This window comes from Nerophis ophidion, linkage group LG20 (assembly GCF_033978795.1).
Source record: "Nerophis ophidion isolate RoL-2023_Sa linkage group LG20, RoL_Noph_v1.0, whole genome shotgun sequence".
In the NCBI taxonomy this organism is placed as follows: domain Eukaryota; kingdom Metazoa; phylum Chordata; class Actinopteri; order Syngnathiformes; family Syngnathidae; genus Nerophis; species Nerophis ophidion.
Genome location: NC_084630.1, coordinates 14128630 through 14147930, shown reverse-complemented (window position 1 = coordinate 14147930; position 19301 = coordinate 14128630). Strand labels below are relative to the sequence as shown.

General features: G+C 37.4%; 1 protein-coding gene across 1 annotated transcript in view; it reads left to right on the top strand.

The window, feature by feature from the left end:
* The window catches only part of LOC133538758 (immunoglobulin A1 protease autotransporter-like), a 37769-nt gene that overhangs the window by 7938 nt on the left and 10530 nt on the right, over positions 1–19301 (top strand). Inside the window, exons 2-4 of the mRNA XM_061880517.1 lie at positions 8240–9964; positions 16520–16612; positions 16708–16803. Of these exons, the coding sequence (XP_061736501.1) occupies positions 8240–9964; positions 16520–16612; positions 16708–16803 (1914 nt within the window). The remainder of the gene's footprint in view (positions 1–8239; positions 9965–16519; positions 16613–16707; positions 16804–19301) is intronic.

Here is a 19301-nt window from a genome sequence, read left to right as displayed (position 1 = left end):
AGCAGAACGAACCTATTTCTGCTCCAGAAAGAGGACATCCAGTCTCTCTTTCCCGAACACACTGCACTCTCTACCATGTATACTTGCAGACAGCATCACATTGCACTTCGTCCTACTGTTACTGACACAGCGTGGAACACTTAAGTCTAGCAAATACGCCCTTCCATTCATCTGGCTTGTGATGAAGGCTTCATGGAGGTTACACAGTGGAAATACACAATGAATATGTTTGGGAGCATGATCTTCATGTTCCCTGGTTACTAATGCTGACAATCTCCTTGGTGAGTGATAAGCTACGAAGCACATCATCTGGAATAAATACCGCTTGATGGGTGATTCACTTGCTTAAAATAGAGAAATAGGGCTTGTTGCAAGAAAGGACACACATGTTGCATCATTCAGAAAAGATGACATGAACTCAATTTGGTGGACTTAAAAACATGCAAACTAGCCTGAACAAAAATGTTGTTGTTTTTTATTGTTTTGGATTCCATTTGGACAATGCTATTGTTTAAAAACAAAAAAGAAATATGTGGTACATTATGTGAGACTTGAGTCAAAAAGGCAGCCAAAGGAGGTTGGTACTAGAAGAGAATAAATATAAAGGTAAAATGTAGTGTAGAAATTCACCCAATGGCAGGAAATGTAGTTTTGTGTGGTGCGTGTATGTATAAATATGTATATATATATATATATATATATATATATATATATATATATATATATATATTCATGTGTGTGTGTGTGTGTGTGTGTGTGTGTGTGTGTGTGTGTGTGTGTGTGTGTGTGTGTGTGTGTGTGTGTGTGTGAGAGAGACAATCATGGGTACTTTAACTTTTATTCATATATATGTATATATACACACACAAAACGACATTTTGGTGAATTTCTACACTACATTTTACCGCATAATTGTTTGTTTCTTTCTGTAGATAATTACACTAACATTGTCTTAATTGAAATTGTAATGAAAAATTGTATAACATGCATGCAAAGAACTTCGAAAAAGTTTCCCATTTGGCAACTATATCCCGTAGCCACGCCCCCTCAGGTAATATGCTTCTATTGTTGTGACCTCTGTTTACAATCCCGCCATGTCAAAAATACTATTACTAGTAAATACCCTAGAACAGGGGTGTCAAGCTCATTTTAGCTCAGGAGCCGCATGGAGGACAATCTGTGCACACGCGGGCCGGACCATTAAAATCATGGCATTAAATCTAAAAACAATGACAACTTCAGATTGTTTTCTTATTCCAAAAATAGAACAAACCCATTTTGAAAATATTACAATAAAAATATAGAAAAAAATACCGTCAGCGGTAAAGTTTAGATCCTTGAAGGATCAATCAATCAATCAATGTTTATTTATATAGCCCCAAATCACAAATGTCTCAAAGGACTGCACAAATCATTACGACTACAACATCCTCGGAAGAACCCACAAAAGGGCAAGGAAAACTCACACCCAGTGGGCAGGGAGAATTCACATCCAGTGGGACGCCAGTGACAATGCTGACTATGAGAAACCTTGGAGAGGACCTCAGATGTGGGCAACCCCTCCCCCCTCTATGTTGCGTTGTTGGGAAAATTCCCCCCCAAAAACGGATTAACTCGCCGGACTATAAAAACAATATAACATACATCCATAAACGTGGGTGCACATGCAAAATGCAATAAATATTTATCTGTATAGTAATCTATTTATTTATATCTGCACCTTATTGCTCTTTTATCCTGCACTACCATGAACCAATGCAACACAATTTTGTTCTTACCTGTATGGAAAAGTTCAAATTTGAATGACAATAAAAAGGTCTGAGTCTTAGTCTAAGCTTTTCCAGTTGTTGACGTCTGCAAATATCTCCATATATGGTAAAGACTTACCCAAAGGGCTTTACGCAAGTATAGTAGTTCAATATGCTGTTGCCATTTCTAATACAAAGTAGCATATAGTTGTAATTTCATTTGTATTTGTTAGTAAACTCCATATGGAAGCACTCAGATCTCCAACAAAAATGACGAGGAGAAGACGCAGTTGAAGGGGAGCCACATAAATAAGGCCACCCACAAACCGGCGTATCCTGAAGATATGGTCAGAAAGCGGGAATGAAGATGGTCTCTAAAAAATTATTTTGACAAAAGAACCACCATTACATGTTATGTAGACCACAAGGATATATGTAAAGTAAAAAAAAAACAAACATATTATGACCTTTTTAAGCCTTGTGCACCACTCGGGTCCAAAACGGGCATTACATGTGTTCTTAATGTGACATTATTGTTCAATTTGAAAGTTAGCGGTCTAAAATTTTAACAGGGAGTTTTTCAAAAGATTAATTAATATAAAATTGCATTTCTTGAATAAGCGGTAGAAAATGGATGGATGGATTGTAACGTTGATAGAACAGGACGTTTACATAAAGTATACACACTTTCTCTTAAGACCTCTTTCCTAGTACAGTATATTTCTATGCGTGTTTCTTTAAAAACAAATAAATCTTGTTCTTGCAAATTCAAAAATAAGGAAAACATTGTGGTGGTGTAATTGCATCCGTTAATCACCACATGTTGACAGGACACCATGATGCATAATTCTCAGAGCTTTGATGATCATAAATGAGTTCTATTAAACCACTGAAATGCAATGGGAATTATTTTAGGCAGTTGTATATAACATGGAAAATAAACATAAATGAAAGACTTATCTGAACTCAATAAACGAAACCAAGTCCTGAATAAATACAAGACTGCAAACTTTATATACAGTAGATCTGATTTTGTAAAAGGATTTTAAGCAAATTGAAAGTAAAAAAAAAAAAAAATTGTATTACTGACATAGTCAATCTTAAGATCGCACAGTTTTAATAAGTACATGTTTAATTGGCCCTAGTGTGTGAATTTGAGTGTGAATGTTGTCTGTCTATCTGTGTTGGCCCTGCGATGAGGTGGCGACTTGTCCAGGGTGTACCCCGCCTTCCGCCCGATTGTAGCTGAGATAGGCGCCAGCGCCCCCCGCGACCCCGAAAGGGAATAAGCAGTAGAAAATGGATGGATGGATGGATGGATGTTTAATTGCTGTAATTAAATCATGATAAAGAATTATTAGGTAATAAAATAATAAAAAAAATTAGGATGGTGATAACAGACCGTGTAGCAGGGCTGGCTCCACTTCTAAACATTCTAATAACCTGTGCATCGGTTGGGGACATCTCATCGCTGATGAGCCGTCTCCGCTTGGGATGGTCTCCTGCTGGTCCCACTATGGACTGGACTCTCACATTTATGTTAGATCCACTACGGACTGGACTCTCAGTCTTATGTTAGATCCACTATGGACTTGACTTTCACACTATTATTATTATTATTATTATAGGGGCTTCACGGTCGCAGAGGTGTTAGTGCGTCTGCCTCACAATACGAAGGTCCTGAGTTGTCAGGGATCAATCCCAGGCTCGGGATCTTTCTGTGTGGAGTTTGCATGTTCTCCCCTTGAATGCGTGGGTTCCCTCTGGGTACTCCGGCTTCCTCCCACTCCAAAGACATGCACCTGGGGATAGGTTGATTGGCAACACTAAATTGGCACGAGTGTGTGAATGTGAGTGTGAATGTTGTCTGTCTATCTGTGTTGGCCCTGCGATGAGGTGGCGACTTGTCCCGGGTGTACCCCCCCTTCCGCCCGATTGTAGCTGAGATAGGCACCAGCGACCCCAAAGGGGAATGATCGGTAGAAATGGATGGATGGATTATTATTATAATTATAATTATTATTATAATTATTATTATTATTATTATTATTATTATTATTATTATAAATAAACATTGATTGATTGATATTGTTGCTCAGGGTCTCAACCGCAAAGTGGGCAACATGATAAGAAAGGCTCTGACCTGGAAATGGCTTATATCAATGATTTAAGTCAGGGGTCCCCTCGTGTGTGTGTGTGTGTGTGTGTGTGTGTGTGTGTGTGTGTGTGTATATACACACACACACACACACATATATATATACATATATATATACATATATATATATATATATATACATATATATATATGTATATATATATATATATGTATATATATGTATATATATATATATATATATATATATATGTATATATATATATATATATATATATATATATATATATATATATATATATATAGAACAACATCAGATTGAGCTACAGCTGTATTAATAACAAACAACAAATCATTTCAAACCACAACAAAGCAATTGCAAAAGGACTGCCTACCACCAGACTACACGACTCTGAAACCAATAAGGAATGTAACTGTCGCAAGAAACCTGATTGCCCTCTCAACGGAGGGTGCTTACAAACATCAGTCGTTTACCAAGCAAAGGTAACACGCAAGGACATTAACACATCCGACACGTACGTAGGATTAACCGAAGGAGCGTTTAAAACCAGATGGAATAATCACAAAGCCTCCTTTAGAAACCAGACTTTGCGGAATTCTACAGAACTCAGCAAGCACATTTGGAACATCAAAGACAATAATGTTGAATATTCAATAACATTGCAAATTCTTGCATCCAGCACACCTTACAACAGTGGTAATAAAAAATGCAACCTATGCTTAAAAGAGAAACTGTTTATTATATATCATCCAGATCTATAATCCCTCAACAAGCGCAGTGAAATCATTTCAACATGCCGCCACAGATGCAAACACCTCCTAGGTAACACATGAGCCAATCACCACACCCTACGCCTGCCTGTACCCACCCACTCTGTGCCCTATATAAACCATTGTATGTGAATGCTTCCATTAAATCTCCTGATGATTGAGGGAACCCCTCATGAAACAGTTCTGTAGAGTTGAAGTAGTCTTGTGATTTTTCCCACACCTACATATATATATATATATATATATATATATATATATATATATATATATATATATATATATATATATATATATATATATATATATATATATATATATATATATATATATACACATTTATCACGTGCTAATTGATAAAAATAAAAGCACTTGGCACTTGACGCTCGACGCGTGATGATGTCACATTATTGATGGGAAAATGCATTTTTTTGACAATAAGCGGTCGAAAATAAGATTAAAAAGGACAAATTTTAAATAAAACCTTGAGACGTCCTGTGGGCCGGACTTTAGATGCTGACGTGCCATATTCGGCCTGCGGGCCATAGTTTGGAGACCTGTGATCTAAACTTTACCGCTGCCAGGTATTTTTTTTTATACTTTTACTTTCATATTTTCAGAATGTGTTTGTTCTATTTTTGGCCAAAGTAAGACAAGGAAAACAATCTGAAGATGTCTTTATATTTTAGTTTTAATGCCACGGTGTCAATAGTCCAGCTCGCATGTGCGCAGATATCCTTCCATGCGGCCCCTGAGCTCAAATGAGTTTGACACCCCTGATGTACAGTATTACAGAATATGTAACAGCTGCAGGAACAAAAGAAAAAAAGGCAGCATACCATAAATTGATTAACGTGGACCCCGACTTAAACAAGTTGAAAAACTTTTTCGGGTGTTAACATTTAGTTGTGAATTGTATGGAATATGTACTGTACAGTGCAATCTACTAATAAAAGTTTCAATTAATCAATCAGCATAAAATAGAGAGTAGATCCAGCAGAAAATATACATTATAAACAAAGAGTGGTCGCTAACATAGAAAGGGGCAGACAAATGAAAAAAAAACAAAAAACTTGTGACTTCCTGCGGTGCGGTAGTTTGGGGACCACTGATTTAAGTTCTTTAATATTAATATTTTATTTATGCCAATTGATATGCTAAAAGTGTGTTGTGTGTGCGCTAATCAAGTTTGACATGTCAAATTTAAACTAGGCAACAATATTTCCCTATTTGATGTCATTCCATTCTTGACAGTGTTTGAGGTGCTTAAGTGACCCTTAATAACTACTGTTAATATTACTTTGAGGAACTCAAAGCCCGGCACAGTTCGTGTTAAAACCGGTGCCAGGTACTTATAAAACCGTGGTTATTTTTCACCCTGTCCCCACCTTGTAACGTGAACTGTGGACATACTTTTAGCTGCTTCACCAGAATGTGTTCACACAAGCATGTAGTTAAAATAAAACAGTGGTCATGACCCATGTTCTCTTCGTACACGCCAATGTCAAGTGGGAATGTTTGGTAATCACTCTAACTATTTACTCGGAGTTGTACTTCATTTCAATTGAGTCGAGACTAGTTTTTGGTTACCTTGTTTCAATTAAAAACAGGGGGAAAACTATTACATATGATGTAGTGCATGCAAACTGCAAGGACAATAATATACTGTATATGGTGGCAGAGGGGTTAGTGCGTCTGCCTCACAATATGAAGTTCCTGCAGTCCTGGGTTCAAATCAAGGCTCGGGATCTTTCTGTGTGGAGTTTGCATGTTCTCCCCGTGAATGCGTGGGTTCCCTCCGGGTACTCCGGCTTCCTCCCACTTCCAAAGACATGCACCTGGGGATAGGTTGATTGGCAACACTAAATTGGCCCTAGTGTGTGAATGTGAGTGTGAATGTTGTCTGTCTATCTGTGTCGGCCCTGTGATGAGGTGGCGACTTGTCCAGGGTGTACCCCGCCTTCCGCCCGATTGTAGCTGAGCCACCCCAAAAGGGAATAAGCGGTAGGAAATGGATGGATGGATGGATATATTATATATAGATATACTGTATATATTGTTGCGACGCTGGGCGGACTACTATCACAATATTGCCAATTTTTTTTGTTCTTGTACAATAGTTACATTTTTTGAGTAAATTTATGACTTTTGTCATAATTTTGCAAAGCAAAATTCTGATTATTATCATAATAATCAATTTTTTTTTAAGTTTTCTTATAAAGTGATGACTCTTGTGGAGTAAAGTTACGACTATTTTCATAAAATTGCCAACATTTTAACCTTCCATCCATCCATTTTCTACCGCTTATTCCCTTTTGGGGTTGCGGGGGGTGCTGGCGCCTATCTCAGCTACCTTGTCTTGTAAAATTGATTCCAACTTTAATCATAATATTGCACAAATGTTCAGTTTTTCTTGTAAAAATGTTTACTTGCCTTGAGTAAATTTACGATTCTTATTATAACTGCCAAAATTCTACGTTTTTCATGTAAAATTGTGACCCATTTTCTTGTGAAATTCCAACTCATTTTTCACAGCAAGCTTTTTTATATTTGCATAGTATGTAAATATTATTAATGTTGTAAATACAAATCTTTATATATTTCAAAAGAGTGATCCTAAAGAGGTAGGCATTTTTCGGAGGTCTCAATAAGGTAAGAAATACAAGAGTGTGTGTGTGTGTGTGTGTGTGTGTGTGTGTGTGTGTGTGTGTGTGTGTGTGTGTGTGTGTGTGTGTGTGTGTGTGTGTGTGTGTGTGTGCGTGCGTGTGTGTGTGTGTGTGTGTGTGTGTGTGTGTGTGTGTGTGTGTGTGTGTGTGTGTGTGTGTGTGTGTTTTTGTATTTCTCATCAACAAGGAAAAGTACCTTTCATGTAAGGACAAAAGTCATGGTCCCAATGCGGAAAAACATTGCATCTAATAGAGAATGTCTCATTATCACCCCGGGTGGTGAACTCTATCAAAATGAGGGTGGTCCCAAAAAGGAGGGCTTTTTCAAATTGATTGTGTGTCTGTTTTTAAAAGCGCTCCCTCTCCGGTCAACATATGAAATAACAAGTGTGTGTAAGAAATTGAAACGTGCCCGCTCTGGGCAAAATGTATCAAAAATAAAAAAATTAATATGTATGTAGACACATTCTGTAATAATTTGAAGTAAAAAATGAAGATTAAAAACAATTACAAACAACAACAACAAAAAATTAACTAAAAGCAGTCTTTTTCTCATAATGTGTTAAAGTTAAAGTTTAAATACCAATCATTGGCACACACACTAGGTTGGGTAAAATGTGTCCTCTGGATTTGACCCATCCCCTTGATCACCCCTTGGGAGGTGAGGGGAGCAGTGGGCAGCAGCAGTGCCGCGCCCGGGGATAATTCCTGGTCTACCTATGGATTAATTGAAGCATTGATGCCACCTAGCTGGAGGCTTGTGTATCGTTCAGTCATGAATAAAAACGCCATTACTCGCAGTCCCCCCGACACTGACAATATTATATGTGTTGTGTTGCTATGTAGAAGAAAAGACATTTCAACACATGGCGTTATTATTTTCATACATTTCTCTCCTTATATCTATGGCTTGGTTGCAGGGTCTTCCATCCATGATGAGGAGCCACTGGTACCTCTGCGGCTCCAGGAGGCCGAAAAAAACCTCTTCTCCTGTGGATGCGGCACAACAGAGGAGCATCCCAGCCAGAGCACCTCCAATGACACCCCGGCCCCAGAGAGGCCCATGTGTCAGCCCTGCAGCCCGTCACCTGCCACATCTGAGGAGGAGCTCGAACCAGATCAGACGGCAGAAATCAAGGCTTCTGGCGTTGAAGTAACAGGAAACGTACAAGAAAAGAAAGAAGCTTCTCTCCAGGACATAGTAGGAGAAGAGGAAAACCAAGAGGGGGAGTCGTCTTATGAATCCCAGGAGGAGAAGGTGGAGAATGAAGTTGTTGCATCAACTGCAGAAGAGTTAATGGATAAGGGCGAGAAAGGCGAAGCAGAGGACTTACCTCAAGTTGAAGCAGTTGGTACTGATCTCGAAAAAGAAGAACTGATACAGGAATCGGAAATCGATTTAAAACAGGGGGAAGGAGTGGGAGAAATTGTGCTGAAGGATGCCATGATAGAGGAAATCTTTGTAGAAGCTGGATCAGAAGCAGAAGAGATTCTTAAAATGGTTGCAGAACCTGCAGAGCCAGAAGAGACCACAGGCTCTGAACCAGAAATGATATCAGAACTTGAAGCAGGACATGACACAGATCCAGAAGTTATGTCAGATCTCGAAGCAGAACCAGCCATCGTGTTTGAGCCTGAAGCAGAAGACGACACTGAACCAGAAATCATGTCAAAACCTGAAACAGAAGATGACACTGAATCTGAAATTATGTCAGAACCTGAAGCAGAAGATGACACTGACCCAGAAATCATGTCAGAGCCTGAAGCAGAAGATGACATTGAACCAGAAATCATGTCAGAACCTGAAGCAGAAGATGAAACTGAACCAGAAATCATGTCGGAACCTGAAGCAGAAGATGACACTGAACCAGAAATCATGTCAGAACCTGAAGCAGAAGATGAAACTGAACCAGAAATCATGTCAGAACCTAAAACAGAAGATGAAACTGAGCAAGAACCGGATGCAGAACCAGCCATCATGTCTGAACCTGAAGCAGAAGATGACAGTGAACCAGAAATCATGTCAGAACCTGAAGCAGAAGATGAGGCTGAGCAAAAAACAAATGCAGAACCTGTGTCAGAAACTGAAGAAGACGATAATACTGAACCACAACCTGAAGCCTTCACGTCAGAACCTCAAGCGGAAGATGTTGCTGAACCAGAAATTATATCAGAATCTGAAGCAGACAATAGTCTTGAAGAAGAATCTGATGTAGAACCAGAAGTCACATCAGAACTTGCAAATGAGGATAATGCAATCGATCCAGAAGAGAAATCAGGACCTGCAGCAGATAATGGTTTTCATCCACAACCTGAAGCTGCATCTCATGCTGCATCAGAAGCTACATCAAACCCTGAAGTAGAACATAACTCTGAACCAAAAGGGGTAACAGGTTCTGAAGAGGAAACACAGGAAGTTACAAATATTGTTGTTGAAGTAGACGTCCAACAACTTGAACTTGTTTCCGAGCCTGAAGCAGAGCCACAGGTTATTCCGGAAGTCGAGACAGTTGGAGAAGTCACACCACAGTCCATTGAGGAAGTAAAATTGGAAGATTTTGGAGAGGAAACCACAGCAGAGAAGGCTCCTCAGGTGGAGGACACTCCTGTGGAGGTCAAGAAACCTACACAGTCTAAGGACAAAGGTACTGTACCAGAAGAAAATAATTAGTTTCAAATGTTTGTAAAGCTAGTATTGTACTCTTGTTTATCTAAATTCAATCCAAGCATGTCTAAGTACCCCAATCTTACTACTCAAAGGGGAACCTTTGAAAAGTACAGTATCTATATATACACACACACCGGGATGTGGAAATATATGGTAAATGGTAAATGGGTTATACTTATATAGCGCTTCTCTATCTTCAAGGCAATCAAAGCGCTTTGGCACTTATACCACATTCATACATTCACACACTGATGGCGGGAGCTGCCATGCAAGGTGCTAACCACGACCCATCAGGAGCAAGGGTGACGTGTCTTGCTCAAGGACACAACAGACGTGACTCGGGTGGTAGAAGCCGGGGATCAAACCAGGAACCCTCAACTGCGCCACATTGTATATACATATATATATCCTATATATCCTGTATATATATATATATATATATATATATATATATATATATATATATATATATATAGATATATATATATATATATATATATATATATATATATATATATATATATATATATATATATATATAGGTTTGGGAAAAAAATCACAAGACTACTTCATCTCTACAGATCTGTTTCATGAGGGGTTCCCTCAATCTACCACGGTATCGAGCACTATTCTCTGGATAATCCAATCAAGACATATATATATATATATATATATATATATATATATATATATATATATATATATATATATATGTATACGTGTGTGTGCGTGTGTATATATGTATATGTGTTTGTATATATATATACATATATATATATATATATATAAATGATAAATGGGTTTTACTTGTATAGCGCTTTTCTACCTTCAAGGTACTCAAAGCGCTTTGACACGACTTCCACATTTACCCATTCACACACACATTCACACACTGATGGAGGGAGCTGCCATGCAAGGCGCCAACCAGCACCCATCAGGAGAAAGGGTGAAGTGTCTTGCTCAGGACACAACGGACGTGACGAGGTTGGTACTAGGTGGGATTTGAACCAGGGACCCTCGGGTTGCGCACGGCCACTCTCCCACTGCGCCATATATATATATATATATATATATATATATATATATATATATATATATATATATATATATATATATATACATATATATATATATATATATATACACATATATATATATATATACATATATATATATATATATATTATACATATATATATATATATACACATATATATATATATATATATATATATACACATATATATATATATATATATACATATATATATATATATATATATATACACATATATATATATATATATATATATATATATATATATATATATATATATATATATATATATATATATATATATATATATATATATATATATATATATATATATATAGCGACCCCGAACGGGACAAGCGGTAGAAATTAAAACTAAGAAAACAGTTAAAGCCGACTAAAGCATGAACCAGGAGTTTAAAATACCGTATTTCCTTGAATTACCGCCGGGGCACTAATTCATTTAAAACCTATTCTCACTCCTGCGCTTACCAAAGGCATGCGGTAAAAGTAAGCATGCGCTTATTATTTTAAAACCTCTTCTCACTCCGGCACTTACCAAAGGTATGCAGTAAAAATTTGAGTGTGATGTAAGTTTGGACCTTAAATCCTACTGAATAGCTCAATCAATCAATCAATGTTTATTTATATAGCCCCAAATAACAAATGTCTCAAAGGACTGCACAAATCATTACGACTACAACATCCTCGGAAGAACCCACAAAAGGGCAAGGAAAACTCACACCCAGTGGGCAGGGAGAATTCACATCCAGTGGGACGCCAGTGACAATGCTGACTATGAGAAACCTTGGAGAGGACCTCAGATTCGGGCAACCCCCCCCCCCCTAGGGGACCGAAAGCAATGGATGTCGAGCGGGTCTAACATGATACTGTGAAAGTTCAATCCATAGTGGCTCCAACACAGCCGCGAGAGTTCAGTTCAAGCGGATCCAAGACAGCAGCGAGAGTCCCATCCACAGGAGACCATCTCAAGCGGAGGCGGATCAGCAGCGTAGAGATGTCCCCAACCGATACAGGCGAGCGGTCCATCCTGGGTCCCGACGAGCGGTCCATCCTGGGTCTCGACTCTGGACATCCAGTACTTCATCCATGGTCATCGGACCGGACCCCCTCCACAAGGGAGGGGGGGACATACGAGAAAGAAAAGAAGCGGCAGATCAACTGGTCTAAAAAGGAGGTCTATTTAAAGGCTAGAGTATACAGATGAGTTTTAAGGTGAGACTTAAATGCTTCTACTGAGGTAGCTCTTAATCTTCTTCCCTTTATGCGATTTCAAATTACCGGTATTGAAATCAGCCTCCTCCATTTTGAAAATAATGCAAGGGGAAATGTCACTTGTGACGTCACGAGTTTGACCAGGCGGTAATATTAAGCATGCGCTAATTATTTTGGGAAGTGAGTTTGATCCGGCAGTAATTCAAGGCAGGCGCAGACTATATGCCCTGCGGCAATTCAAGGAAATACGGCATTCAACTTTTAAAAACATTTAAAAACATTTTACAAGACACTGAAATTTGTGATTTTATTAGCTGCAAGATGTTATTAAAATTGTTTTAAAAACATGAAATACATGAATAACGCTGTGTGTAGTGATTTTAGAGAATTTAGGAGTTTCACTACTTTTGGTACTACTAAAATAAAACTGCTATTCTAATTCATGGAGATGCACCTTTAAGCATGTATATAATATATTTTTTTTTTTATTCAAGAAAAGTCAATTAATGAGAAGTAATTATATTTTCTATAGTGACATTTCTGACAAGAAACTAACATAAAAATTTCCTTTTGTAGCAATGAAATAATACTGACTGGCCATTATTTGAGGAATATGTTACTTCTGGTCATCACACACCTTGTAGAAATCAACTGCAACAAAACTTCACTCATGTTACGTATTATTTATATATCATTAAATAATTGATAAGTGACAATGACAATGCAGGAATTACATTGGCGGTTGGCCATTGCACTTCTCGCTGCGATGAACTAGTAACAGAGAAGAGTCATGGCATTTAACGGTCGTCCACTTTGTCTCTATCGGGCGTGTCGATCCAACTGAATATGACACTGTTTGTGGCTGTAGAGGAATTAGCGTCAAACTCTGGTACAGAAATAAGCACACCAAAATAGCAGAGGAAGTGAATACATGATGGATTACAACAGCATGATATAACAGTCAAGCCTGTTCGAAGCACAAATGGTCCACTCACATGTCTCTCAGGAAACTTTCACATTTATTTCATTTTCATTTTATTCATGTTGTCGTCCATGCGTGATAAATATAACATTTTTCTTAATGCAATTTTGTCAAGCATGTTGGATATAAAGTAAACCATTATAACTACCTTCAAGGTGGGCGATACAGCAAATGTTGGTGTCTATTTGATACCAAATAAATACTGGGCCAGAGAGGGAGAGGGTGTGCAAAAGAGTGTGTGTTTACTTCGTGTTGAGCAGTTTAAAAAAACATAATGTTGAAAATAGACAAACATTTCCATTAAGACGAAAACACTGCGCAGTCCCATATTTATACTAAAAACTAGGGATGTCCCGATCCGATATTGATATCGGAAATCGGTTCGATATTAGCCCAAAAAGTGAATATCGGATTTTATCGGACTGAATCTAAAAACTCCGAGATATGCGCTCCGATATAAGCTGTCCATTTGCCGCTGCAGCACTTCTATAATAGGTGACTGGTTTGATCACACTCCAACACAGTAGGTGGCGGCAATGCCCCTTAATTAACATTGGTGGCGGCCGAAGGAAGAAGATCGTCTTTGATCCAGCATGCACAGCCCACGTGATCACAACAACGACAGCGCGTGTGCTCAGCAAAGTGTAGTGATGTTGGCTGTGTGGAAGTATTTTAACTCACAGCATGCCGAAATGCTTATCTTCTTAAAAAAAAATCCCCACATTATGCTCGGACTGCAGAAAGTGAAGAAGGAGGAGGAGGAGTAGTAAGGGTAGTCAGCACTGACTGATTATTATTTGTTTTATGCTCTTGTTATTAGAGTGATATGTTTATTGTGTTTACACTATTCTTCAGTGAAGACTAAGAGTAATTACTACATTGTTTTGGGCATAGTCAGTCAGTGAAACTGGAGCTGTGAACTCTTAATTTAGAGCAGTTGGACAGTGGACAATATTGTGTTGTTTTTGTCCCTGCCCACAGTTGTTTCCAACATATGCTGACAGTAAAAAAATAACTGAAGTGAACTTGAATTGTTTGCACTTTAAAACGTTTTTTGTTTTTTTTATTGGATTTATTTAGGTTATTTTTCAGGGTCTTCTAATTTATTTTTAATTTATTCTTTTCAATTGTATAATTATGTTGGTATTAGTGGTTATTTTGCACTTTAAATATAACATTTTGTTTTTATTGGATTTGTTGAGGTAATACTCTTATGTTGAAGGTTAAAATTTATGTAACCAATTGGTTAATAATAAATGGGTCAGTTTTTCCTATACCTACTCTTGCTGACTATTGTTTTCTGTTTTAACACTACAACATCAGTAACAGTAACATCACTTTATCAAGCCTTTTCTAACATTCTACAAAACAAAATAAGGAATAAATATATGTATGATTCGTGCCTATATCATATCGTATTGATATCGGTATCGACAAATACTCAAGGCTACAATATCGGTATCGTATCGGAAGTGAAAAAGTTGTATCGGGACATCCCTACTAAAAACTTAACAATTTTCTCTCTAAGTCAGGGGTGTCAAACTCAATTTAGATCAGGGGAACCACATGGAGAAAAATCTACTCCCAAGTGGGCCGGAGTGGTAAAATCACAGCACGATAACTTAAAAATAAAGACAACTTCTGTTTGTTTTCTTTGTTTAAAAATAGAACAAGCAAATTCTGAAAATGTACAAACCATAATGTTGTTGAAATCTTTTTACACTTACATGTTGCGGTTAATAGTATTCTGTCTTTATTTGTTGTTATTTATACATTTTGAATAAATCATTTGATAATGTTCATCAGTCAACTTATTGGTGTTAATTTTCAATTAATCAAGATGAAAAAATAATATCAAAATCAAATTGCAGGATGTTATTTATGTAGTTTGCTCATTTTCCTCGATTAATGCACCAACATCATGTGTTTTTTTTTATTTTTTTACATACAGTATGTAGAATCGGTTGCGAGCCGCTGCTCGGATCTTCACATATTGTTGCTATGATCCATTTTTATATCACTTTCGGTAGTTTGACCTCCTTATTTCCTGTTTAGTCTGTTTCCATGGTTTCTGATTTGTTCCACCTGCTACTCTTGGTTCTCGCACACCTGTTTTACTAATCACCTCCCTTATTTAAACTCGCCCCTTTTCGTTGTTCATTCTGGAATCCTAATTTGCTTTCGTGCAACAGTGACGACTGATTTGTATGTATATTCTCGCTAGCTTACACGCTACGCCTTTTGTTTATTCTTAGCTCTCATGCAAAATGTTTTATTCTCGCTAGCTTACACGCTACGCCTTTGTTTTATTCTAGCTCTCATGCTAATGGTTTGTTTTCCCTTTTTTGTGCCTTCGTGCCATGTCTAGTTTTTCTGTTTGTATTCCTAGCTTCCATGCTAGCGCCATTTGTTTGCCTTTCTGCTTAGCACAAGTATTTTTGTTCCTAGCCCTTTTATTTATTAAATAAATACTTTACATCTGTGTTCTTGCCGACGCTTCCTTGGAAGAACGAACCCGGCATCGCTATGCCAACCAGACGTTACGGAATCATCTACAAAGATACAAAGAATTGCTATTCCGGCACCTAGTGGACACATTTAAAACAGCAGTTTCTTTCATTTAAAAAATTCCGCTCATTTTTATACTTAAACTCAGCCCGCGGGCCGGATAAAACCTGATAAAGCCTGATCCGTTTGACACCCTGGTCTATGTAGATTTACTTGAGAAAAAAATAACTTTTATATATCTGTGATCAATCAAGATGAATTAGTTAACTATAGACAAAATGCCATTAATCACAATTAAATATTTTAATTGTTTGACAGCTGTTTGGGGCGGTGTAGCTCGGTTGGTAGAGTGGCCATGCCAGCAACTTGAGGGTTTCTGGTTCGATTCCTGCTTCCGCCATCCGAGTCACTGCCGTTGTGTCCTTGGGCAAGACAGTTTACCCACCTTCTCCCAGCACCATCCACAGTGATTTAAATTTAACTTAGATATGGGGTTTCACTAAGTAAAGCGCTTTGAGTCACTAGAGAAAAGCGCTATATAAAATAATTTACTTCACTTAAACAATTCGAACAACAATACAAAAAATATAGAGAACTAAAAACATCTCAATCTTCTTACACAAGTAACAATCTAACATTGATATAAACCGTTGAATTGTTATCATTGATATTTGGATCCACCCGCCACTCTTACAAAGTGGGTGGTTTTGCAACATCAAGCATCCTGACTAAAAATCTGCTCCTCTAACCAGGAAAAGTAACTGAGGGTCCAGCACTGAGGGACCTCTCCCACATTGAGGACACACTGCGACTGGCAGCTGCTGAACCCTCAGCTCAGTCGACAGGTAAGGAATGGAATCAAAATATGATTTAAACTGTGATGCAAACACCACACACTGTAGAGTGATCTCCCACTCATATTGTCTTTACGTCTTTTTAGCCGCAATGAAGAAGCTACTGAACGTCTACCACACCGCCATCAAACCAGTAGAGCAAACCTACAAGTACAACGAACTCAGGCAGCATGAAGTCTCAGGTGAGCAAATCGTATGATGTGTAATATATCTGAGTTAAGATAAGGTCACGTCAGATCTGACTTGTTCAGTGGTCTAGTGGTTAGATCAGGGGTGCCCATTACGTCGATCGCGAGCTACCAGTCGACCGCGGGGGGTGTGTCAGTTGATTTCCAGCCAGGCTTTTAAAAAAAATAGACCTAAAAATTAGTGATCATCAATCTTCACCAAGACGTCACTTAAATGACATTCACGGTACCGGAGGGTCTTGTGAGATGACGCTGGCTGCTGCAAGATCATTGTTATTAAAAATGACCGAGAGGAAGGCGAGAAACACTTTTTATTTCAACAGACTCTCGCGCCGTACCTTCCGTCAAAACTCTAAAGGCCGACTGCACATTTCCTATCTTCACAATAAAAGCCCTGCTTCATACAGAGTCTCGGAAAGCTGGCGTGCACAAGTGATGTGCACGCCAGCTTTCCGAGACTCTTATTTTGTTAGCGCAGGCAGCATGAAGCAGGGCTTTTATTGTGAAGATAGGAAATGTGCAGTCGGCCTTTAGAGTTTTGACGGAAGGGACGGCGCGAAAGTCTGTTGAAATAAAAAGTGTTTCTCGCCTTCCTCTGTCATTTTTTCATAATAATGAACTGGCAGCAGCCAGCGTCATCTCACAAGACCCTCGGGTGCCGTGAATGTCAATCAAGCAAGCTACGGAATTTGCCGCCAATGTTTTTCTTGTAAAGTGTATGGAAGCTGGATGAATTAGATGCCAAAAACCAACCACTTTCATGTGGTATTGTACAGAAAGGACAACTTTTTTTCTCCTCCATTTGAAAATGTGGGCGTTATCATCATTACTGTCTGATTCCAATCAATGCAAGTCATCAGAATCAGGTAATACACCAACTTATATTCTTGTCTTTGTGAAAGAAATACATCTATATGTGTTACACATGCTTGTATTATCATTAAACACATTTAACTTGTTTACAAAAATGTCTCTTTCATAAATAAATGAATAAATAAATATAAATGATATATATAAATGAGGTAGATCCCCTCGAGTTGGTCAATTGAAAAGTAGCTCGCCTGCAGAAAAAGTGTGGGCACCCCTGGGTTGGAGTGTCCGCCCTGAGATTGGTAGGTTGAGAGTTCAAACCCTGGACGAGTCATACCATTGACTATAAAAAAGGGACCCATTACCTCTCTGCTTGGCACTCCACATAAGAGTTGGAATTGGGGGTTGAATCACCAAAATGATTCCCGGGCGCGACCACCGCTACTGCTCACTGCTCCCTTCACCTCTCAAGGGTTGGAACAAGGGGATGGGTGAAATGCAGAGGGTAATTTCACCACATCTAGTGTGTGTGTGACAGTCAGTGGTACTTTAACTTTAACTTTCATCAGTTGGTGCATGTGTGGGATACGGTTCTGAATCCTTCCTAAACATTTGAATTTAAAAATAAGGCTAACTTTTCATAACATTTGTCTGTCAATTATTTTAACACATGGTCTCTTAAACTGATGGTAACAAAAAGAGCAACACAAATAACAAAAGACAATTGGTGACTATTAAAAGCACTGTAAAGGTAAGGCACTGTTAATAGAATAGAATAGAATAGAATAGAATAGAATAGAATAGAATGTACTTTATTGATCCCTGGGGGAAATTCAGCGAACTGTGGTGCTGAATTTCCCCCAGGGATCAATAAAGTAAATTCTATTCTATTATATTCTATTCTATTCTATTCTATTAACAGTGCTTTACCTTTACATTTTTGCATTATTCATTGCACTACTTTAATATTAATATTAACTACCTTGACAATCTTTACCTTGAGTGCTATTACCATTGTATCATTGTATTCATCAGGTATACCTATTAAACTCTTTAAACATGTCCTTTTTCTTACCTTGTCTGAATAGTGGAATATATATATATATATATATATATATATATATATATATATATATATATATATATATATATATATATATATATATATATATGTATATATATATATATGTACGTATGTATGTATGTATGTATGTATGTATATGTATATATCTATATACATACATACGTATACATACATACATACGTATATATGTATATATACATACATACATACATATGTATATATATATATACACAAGTATGTATGTATGTATATATATATATATACGTATGTATGTATGTATGTATGTATGTATATGTATATATATATATACATACATACGTATACATACATACATACGTATATATATATATATATATATACATACATACATACATACATACGTATATATATATATATATATACACACACACGTATGTATGTATGTGTATATATATATATATATATATATATATACATACATACATACATACATACGTATATATATATATATATATACACACGTATGTATGTATGTATATATATATATATATATATATATATATATATATATATATATATATATATATATATACATACATACATACGTGTGTGTGTATAT